Here is an 8,851-nt window from a genome sequence, read left to right as displayed (position 1 = left end):
TCCCAATCTGTTACGGACTAGGCCAGACCCTCAAAACATTCTTAAGCAGGCAGCCCAGACCATAACTTTGCAATTTACTTTGCTAAGTGTATAGTGAAAATTACCCAGATTAAGTTTGCTAGGTTGACTACTAGATTTTAAAACAGACGAAAATTTATTCACAAAATTACACAAAGAAACACGAAGAACAGAATAAAGAATCCCAACAGAATTTAATCTCTCCAAACTAGACTTAATTATGCTTTTTCAAATATACACAACAGTCTCAATAAGCAAACTTCCTTTAAAAACCAACATAAACAGAATACGTGCTTACAGGTTGAAGTTGAAGGGCAAAAAGAGAGAGGGGGAGAGAGCTCACTGCTGAACTCCTCACCAGTTCAGGACTGAACTAAACTGTTCAGCTAGAGAGCTGACCACTCCCCTTTCATTATACCGGTCACTTCTAAAACATGACCACTTTGGCCTGAAGTCTCATCCGTTTACATATAAACAAAAGGCCTCTCAAAATCCTTTTCACTTCTGTGTAAAATCAGACCGATCGGAGCTCTGGTTTATTGCCCCGCTGAAAAAAATCAAGGACAAAGTATCCTTGAGTCAAACAACAGCTTTTAGAAAAAAAAGGGACTAGCTTTGTGACACCTTTCAAATGTCACAACATCTTGCAAAAGCAAGGAGACCAGAATTGCACACAATATTCCAACAGTGGCTTAATCAATGTCCTGTACAGTTGCATCATGACTTGCCAAAATAGTTTTCTTCTAAGATTCAATCATGAGAAAATAACCAGGTTCCAGTTCCTGGTAGAACACTGGTTTACTGAAACTGACTCTATCACATTTGAATCCAATTATAAATATCCTCAGTTGGATTGAATTGAATGGAATAACCTTTATAGTCATGTGCACTTGAATGCGTGCAGTTAAAAGCCTGTAATGTTGCCAATTTGACACCATGTTAGGTACAGGGTATAGATACTTTTAATGTTTGTTACAGAATTGAAACAGTAAAAAAATCTAGCAAAGGAATACAAATTTTTAATAAGAGCTCAAATTATAGTCCTTCTTGACCGAGCCTGTGCCCACTCGGCTTCATAACATGAGGCCTCGCTGTCTCCACACTCCATGCTCTGGGCGCGGCTTGCCTCCGGGACCCATCTCCCAGGCTGGCCTGGGCTCGGACTGCCTCCCACTCCATGCTCTGGCCAGCGACTCACCTCAGGGACCCATCTCCCAGGCTGGCCTGGGCTCGGACTGCCTCCCACTCCGTGCTCTGGCCAGCGACTCACCTCAGGGACCGGTCTCTCAGGCCAGCCTAGGCTCAGATTGCCTCCTACCCCATTCTCTGGCCAGCGACTCACCTCAGGGACCCATCTCCCAGGCTGGTCTGGGCTCGGATTGCCTCCCGCAACATGCTCCGGCCAGCAACTCGCCTCCGGGACCCATCTCCCAGGCTGGCCTGGGCTCAGACTGCCTCCCACTCCATGCTCTGGCCAGCGACTCACCTCAGGGACCCGTCTCTCAGGCCAGTCTGGGCTTGGACTGACTCCTGTTTCATTGCTGTGGCCCACGACTCACCTCAGGGACTCATCTCCTGCAACAGCTGGACTTGGACTGACTCGCCTACCGCTCCATGCTCTGGCTAGCCACTCATCTCCATGACACATCTCCCAGGCCAGCCTGGGCTTGGACTTGCCCCCTTCCTCCATTCCCTCCTGATAAATTTAAGAAGTTAAAAGGTGGAGAGGAGGGGAAAGAAAAACTGCAGAAAAGAAAAGAAAAAAGCAAGAAATTGGAAAAGGAACTAGTGAAGCAGAGGAACTGCGGCTAGAACATCCTACTCTGCCGCCATCTTGGACTCTGTTAAGCATCCAAATCTTGGATTTCCCAAGTTACTTTCTGTATCGATTTCAAAACATTAACATTGCAAGAACTGTAATAACTGTGTTTAATTATATGGGAGTGGTGAAGATTAATTGGAGTTTCACGAGCACATTTACTGAAACTGTGTTGTGCCTTCTTAGTAGAGGCTAAAGGTTTTTATGTTAAAAAGGTGTCATGTGTTGGTGCAACCTTGATGAGCTGCAGGGCATGTTACTGTGCAGTACTGTTTTTTGTTCCGTGTGCGTAGCGTTTAACTCTATGAATACAAATGAAAAACTAAGTAAATATGGGTTTTAACACTACCCTTCATTGTTTGACTTTCCGAAGAATGAAACCCCAGTATGACTCCATTCCCTATATTCCCCCTAGGCTTGCTAGCTGAAAATAGAATGTGATTTTATCAATTTTGCCAATTATGTCTTAATCTTGTTGTGCTATTCAACTTATCATAAGGAAATTATCACAAAAAAATGATTACTTATCAGTTACCCTCCTGACCTTACACATTAGAGAAACTTCATGAAGTCAGCACTAGTTAGTAAGTAACCAGCATTTTCAACAGCCAGTCTTAATGATTGGCAAGCAGTGGATGATATTCAGCAAGAGAAACAATGACTAATCCAGTGTCTGAGGGGCTGTTTTCAAGGAGAAATCTTAATCAAAAGAAGGTGCAATGAGGTCTAACTTCGGGCCAGCGGATGTCAGTCTGAACGTGTCTTGTGATGTGCGTGAGTGAAGTGATGGGGGCAGCACAGAGCAGACATTACTTGCTATGAACTTGCTCTGTACATCCAATGGCCAGTTGTACAGTGGTGTACCCCTCAATGCAGCCCCTGTGCTCTCCAACACTGGCCCGATGCCGCCTTAACCCTGTTTAACTGAGCAAAACTCTAACTGAAATAATTGGCATGAGTAGAGGTCAATATCAAGAACTTGCATTTGTAAGCACCTATCATGCCATCAGGATATCTCAAATCTTTTCACAATGAGTCAGGGTTATGATGTTGGAAGGGCAGAATAGGATTTGTGCACAGCAAGCTCCCATGACCAGAGATAAATTCTCAGTTAATTTGTGCTTCAATATTGATTGAGGGACAAATATTCGCCATGACACCAGAGAGAACGTTTCCTCCGGTCTTTGAATAGTACCATAGGATCTTTTACACACACCTAGGAGAGGCACAGGGGCCTCAGTTTAACCTCTGATCTGAAAGACAGCACCCTGGACAGTGCAGTACTCCCTCATTGTCAGCTTGCTTCAGATACTCAAGCCTCTAGAGTGGGACTTGAACCCATGACCTGGTGACTTGGTGATGAGGATGTTACCCACCAAACCAGCAATAATTCTTTAAATATATTGATCTATTGTTTAATGGTCTTTAATGTAGCATTGGAGAAGCTGTAACTAACTATATATCACCTCTGCACTGATACTCAAGAGTACAGTAACCCTGGGTGTATATGATTCACAGCGAAAGGGGAAAAGAAACTCCATCGCAGGGTTAACAATTTTCATCAGAGTCTGCAAATTATCACAAGGAAATATGAGGGGAAATTACAAAAGTAGAAACAGAAACCAACATCTCTCCAGTTAAAAGGGGAGAGAGGAGCACAGTCTGAGGAACACAAAATCTAAATTCCATTGGACATTGCTCTGAAGACACCTTCAAAATTGAGATTTTCAGGCTGAGAGTCTGATTGTAAAAATCAGCAAAACTAGAACAGGAGAAAGAGGATTCAATCAGCTGATTGCAGGCTATTGAACCAGGAGAGGAATAGCAATCTGCAGAGGCTGGACATGGGGACAGGGAGGCTGCCGTTCTTCCTGCTGTTACCGCTGCTGGTTCCTGGGGCAGTGCAAGGGGAGGTGATCCAGGATTTCAGCCAATGCGCCTGGTTCTTTCAGGGAAAGGTGCCACCACAGGGTTTCGACACTCAGAACCGCGTCAAAATCTGCCAGAGGTACAAGAACCATTACCACTTTGTAACCTTGTACCGCACCGAGCTGAGAAACCCCGTCTACTCGGCGTACAGGTATCCCTGCACCATGGGGGTTACGAAGGAAAAGAGACCCAGGCCATGGTTTTATGAGCCACAGGTAAGCGTTATTTACTAAACTGTTTACTGTGTACCACAGAGAGCCCGAAATCTAACGAACATCATTTATCACAGAGCTCGGTGAGATTTCTCAATGTTGAGAGGCTACATTGGAATTGGGAAATCACAAATCCAGCCTTGGCTTTGCTGACATTGAGAGGCCAAGTCAAGAGTTCATTCATCTCCCTAGCTTCCTTGCTGGTGACTTACTTCAAATATAATAAGGACTGAGTAAAATAATGTAATTTATACAGTGCTCTTCATCGTCTCCAGATATTTGAAATTAAAAAGCAAGATACCACAGACATGATAGCAGTGAAGACCTAAGGTTTGAGTGGTCTCAATTACTCATAAAGTCAGCCTCCATTCTCCTTCTGGACAGGTCATTAGCTATCCTCCATGCTTATAGGCAGCTCTTTGTATTAGAGAGAGAGAGAGAGAGAGAGAGAGAAACAATGGTTACATAGCTTGAGGGCATTTCTCTGCATGGAGCTAAGGGACAAGGTGAGGAGGTGAGAATTAAACCCATTCCCTTTGAGATTGGTGTTAATCTGAGTCATAGATCGGCCATCCACTCAACTGCCCTTCAGCACCCTCCTTCAATTCACTTTCTAGAGTTAGAAACAGAAATATAGAAAACAGGAGCAGGAGTAAGCCATTTGACCCTTTGAGCTTGCTCCAGCATTTAGTATGAACGTGGGCTGATGATACAACTCAATAGCCTTTTTCTACCTATCCTCTTTATCCCTTGATCCTTTTAGTCCCAGAGTGCTATATCCAACTCCTTCTTGAAATCATACAATGTTTTGGCCTTGACTACTTTCTGTGGTAGCGAATTCCATAGGCTCGCCACTCTCTGGGTGAAGAAATTTCTCCTCATCTCAGTCCTAAGTGGCTCATCCCCAGTTAAAATCAGACTCAATCAGTTGAAATTTGATGGACTGCCAATGAGCTCTAAATACAGTAACTATTAAAAATAAAATATATACTGACCACAAGGGGAGTAAATTACTGAAGATACTGGAAATTGTACTGAAAATGAAAAATGCTGGATATCACAGCAGGTTAGGCAGAGTCCAAGGAGAGAGAGTGAGCTAACGTTTTGAGTCTAGATGACCCTTTGTCAGAGCTCACAAGGGGATCACAAGGTGAGAGCCTTGAAAATTCCTGAAGAAGGGCTCATGCCCGAAGCGTCGATTCTCCTGCTCCCTGGATGCTGCCCGACCTGCTGCGCTTTTCCAGCAACACATTTTCCAGCTCTGATCTCCGGCATCTGCAGCCCGCACTTTCTCCTTTTGCCTTGAAAATAGTCAACTTTGGAAACGACTTCAATATTTGGAAAAACCAAATAGTAAGTAACATACCCAGGTTTAGAAGGACTTAGAATTTTCCTCAAAACCTCTTGGCCTTTATCTTCTTCTCCAAGACAATTCTTAAACCCGACTCCCTTGAATAAAGTCTTGTCATTTCTCTCATGAGACTTGGTGAAAGCATCTTCAAATAAGAAATGCACACCCATTATAACCACAATTTATTTTGTGGGGATGAGTAATTTCATTCTGGTGCTGAGACTATCAATATGACCTAAGAAGTGGGGGGGGGGGTCTGTTTGTTAGTGCGAGTGAGATCTCTCTCGTTTTTTATTAAAATTCGGACAATTTAATAGGGTGGTTATGGTGGGGGGTTGTAACTTTCTAAACATAGGTTAGGATTGCCATAGTGTTAAGGGCTTGAATGCAGAGGAATTTGTTAAGTGTATACAAGAAACATTTCTGGTCTAGTATGTACCTACTAGAGAAGGTGCAAAACTTGACCTATTCTTGGGAAATAAGGTAGGGCAGATGACTGAGGCATCAGCGGGGAAGCATTTTTGGGACCAGTGACCATAATTCTATTAGTTTTTTTTAAAAAGTGATGAAAAAGGATAGACCAATCTAAAAATTAAGGCTCTAAATTGGAGGAAGGCCAATTTTGATGTATTAGGCAAGAATTTTCAAAAGTTGATTGGGAGCGAATGTTAACAGGATGGCTGGAAAATGGGAAGCCTTCAAAAATGAGATAATGAGAGTCCAGAGACAGTATGTTCCTGAAAGATTCCAAGGGTCAAGGTTAGTAGATGTAGGAAATGCTGGATGGCTAAAGAAACATGTACAAACAGCAGAGATCCAGTGAATCCCAAGAAGAGTATAAGGGCAGTAGGAGTAAAAGGGAAATCAGAAGGGCAAAAAGGGGACATGAGATAGCTTTGGCAAATAGGATTCAGGAGAATCCAAAGGGATTCTACAAATACATTAAGGACATAAGGGTAACTAAGGAGAGAATAGGCCACCTTAAAGATCAGCAACGTGTAGAACCGTAGGAGATGGGAGAGATGATAAATGAATATTTTGCATCAGTGTTTATGGTGAAGAAGGATATGGAAGATAAAGGCAGTGGGGAAATAAATACTTACATCTTGAAAAGTGTCCATATTACAAAAGAGGAGGTGCTGGACATTTTAAAACACATAAAGGTGGATAACTCCCAGAACCTGTTATCCTAGAACTGCGTGGGAAGCTAGGGAAGTGATTGCTGGACCCCTTGTTGAGATATTTGTGTCATTAATAGCCACAGGTGAGGAAGCTTGCCTTTATTGGTCAGTGCATGTGTACAGGAGTTGGGAGGTCATGTTGCAGTTGTACAGGACATTGGTTAGGCCACTGTTGGAATACTGCGTGCAATTCTGGTCTCCCTGCTATAGGAAAGATGTTGTAAAAATTGAAAGGATTCAGAAAAGATTTACAAGGGTGTTGCCAGGGTTGAGGGTTTGAGCTATCGGGAGAGGCTGAATAGGCTGGGGCTGTTTTCTCTGGAGCGCGGAGGCTGAGGGATGACCTTATGGGGGCTTACAATATCATGAGGAACATAGATAGGGTAGGAAAGGTTGAGGGGGGAAAGATTTAAAAGGGATGTAAGGGGCAATGTTTTCCCAGAGAGGGTGGTGCATGTATGGAATGAGCTATCAGAGGATGTGGTAGAGGCTGCTACAATTTCAATATTTAAAAGGCATCTGGATGGGTACATGAATAAGAAAAGTTTAGAGGGATATAGGCCAAATGCGAACAAATGAGACTGGATTAATTTAGGATATCCGGTTTGTTTCCATGCTGTATATCCGTATGACTCTATAACTGTATGTGTTATATGTTGCTGGTTTTAGATCGATGATCCACATGCCTCATCTGAAATGACCAGCAGCAACAATACCTCCAGTGACTATCAGGCGGTGGATGCAGATTACCGTGGCTCAGGGTATGATCGAGGTCATCTATATCCCTATTCTTTTAATAGGAATGACAGTGCTACAGCCACCTGCACCCTCACCAATGCAGTCCCACAGGACCACAAAGCCAACGTGAACTGGGCGAAGGAGGCAGAAGATTTTGTCCTCAAGTTGGCAAAGATTTGCCACAAATCCGGCCGCTCAGCCTACTTGGTGACGGGCTCAGCCAATTCCACCACCATCAAAATGAAGAACAAGGTGATGGTGCCTGGGGTAGCCTGGACTGCCCTTTGCTGCACTTCCTCACCAAGCCCAAATACTGACCCCTGTCTAAACAACCACGTGTGGTCAGAGGGACAGGATGTACCGAGGTACGATAAAGACTTCTCCGCTGCTTTTAAGAAAAGGATGTTGCCAGAACAGCCAGCAGTCAGACTGACAGTGAGGGAGCTGCAAAAGGAGCTGAGAGTGGGCAAGATATTTGAGGATTGTAGAGGGACAAGTGCAGATGATGAGGTGGAGACCTTCAAAGATGTGACCCTCCTGATTGAAGCAGTAATGTCTGCAGCAAATGGAGTAGACTCAGTCAAGAGATGGTCATGGGAATTTGCAGTAATGTGTTGTCTCCTTTCGGAGATTGGGTTGAAGTGGGTGTAATGGCTGAAGTTGGCAAATTTGCTGAAACTTCCCATGCTAATGATTTGTTGGTCTGTTAGTCTCAGTATCAATTATGTTGTGGACCAGAACAAACCCTGTCAGAATATATTAAGAAGATAGTCTAGACCCTAACTGCTTCTTAGTTTAAAGGTGTTAGATGTTGCATTCCAGAAGCAATTCAATTGGTCAAAATACTCAACATTAAGCAAAACACACTTTATTCAAACACTATAGTTAAAATACAACAAAAGAGAAAAGACATTGGAATAACAACTTTATTGGAAAACTTAACAGAATAATGGATTATTTAGCTACTAAACAGTAATTATCTCAATATAATAACATTACATAAACACATAATTGGCAAAAGGAAAATTCAATAAAATAGATCGTCTCAGAGGCAATTCTCCAGTCCAGGAGGAAAAATATCAAGAGAAAACTCTGAGAGAGAGATTGGAGGGAGAGGTGTACCTGCAGCTTCCAAACCCAGCTTCAAGATCTCAGCAACTGCTGCTACTGAGAAACTAAAACTAAAAATCCTGGTTCTGTGGGAGTTTGACCCCACCCTTTCAGGCTGCTTCTATTGTTTCAACATTTAAAAAGCCTTATAAGTTGTTTACTTTATTGGATTCAAATAAACAGTTCTGCGCCTCTGTTTTAAAACATCTCTTCAAACAAAAGCAGGACAAAATATATATCTTAAAGCCATTGTATCATCACAATTACATTGAATAAATATCTCATTGCTGATGTTGCTTGGTTAAAAATATTAAAAACTGAGAATGTGAACAGACATTGTTCATTTAATCTCATAATCTGTTTGTAATTCATTGTACTCATAAAACCTGTCAGGCCATTCAATACATTCGTGTCTATTCTGTATCTCAACTACATTCACATACTTTCATTCCCCCACTCAGAATATCCAAACCAACCAGAAACCAACAATCTC

At 42.7% G+C, this 8,851-nt stretch overlaps 1 protein-coding gene across 1 annotated transcript; it reads left to right on the top strand.

Moving 5' to 3' along the window:
* Window positions 1-3,381: 3,381 nt before the first annotated feature.
* On the top strand, window positions 3,382-8,441 carry LOC122553202 (endonuclease domain-containing 1 protein-like). Its single transcript, XM_043696799.1, has 2 exons — window positions 3,382-3,981; window positions 7,180-8,441. Exons 1-2 carry the CDS (start codon window positions 3,682-3,684, stop codon window positions 7,897-7,899), a joined length of 1,020 nt encoding a protein of 339 aa, XP_043552734.1. The 5' UTR covers window positions 3,382-3,681; the 3' UTR covers window positions 7,900-8,441.
* Window positions 8,442-8,851: the final 410 nt, after the last annotated feature.

The sequence above is a fragment of the Chiloscyllium plagiosum genome, chromosome 9 (genome assembly GCF_004010195.1).
Source record: "Chiloscyllium plagiosum isolate BGI_BamShark_2017 chromosome 9, ASM401019v2, whole genome shotgun sequence".
In the NCBI taxonomy this organism is placed as follows: Eukaryota; Metazoa; Chordata; class Chondrichthyes; order Orectolobiformes; family Hemiscylliidae; genus Chiloscyllium; species Chiloscyllium plagiosum.
The sequence above is the reverse complement of the archived record's forward strand: the minus strand, read 5'-3'. Positions and strand labels throughout refer to the sequence as shown.

Excerpts from the sequence above, each read along its gene's own strand:
- LOC122553202 (XM_043696799.1), top strand. The coding sequence starts at position 3,682 with ATGGGGACAGGGAGGCTGCCGTTCTTCCTGCTGTTACCGCTGCTGGTT. Across the intron at positions 3,982-7,179 it reads CATGGTTTTATGAGCCACAG|ATCGATGATCCACATGCCTC; the intron begins GTAAGCGTTATT and ends TGCTGGTTTTAG.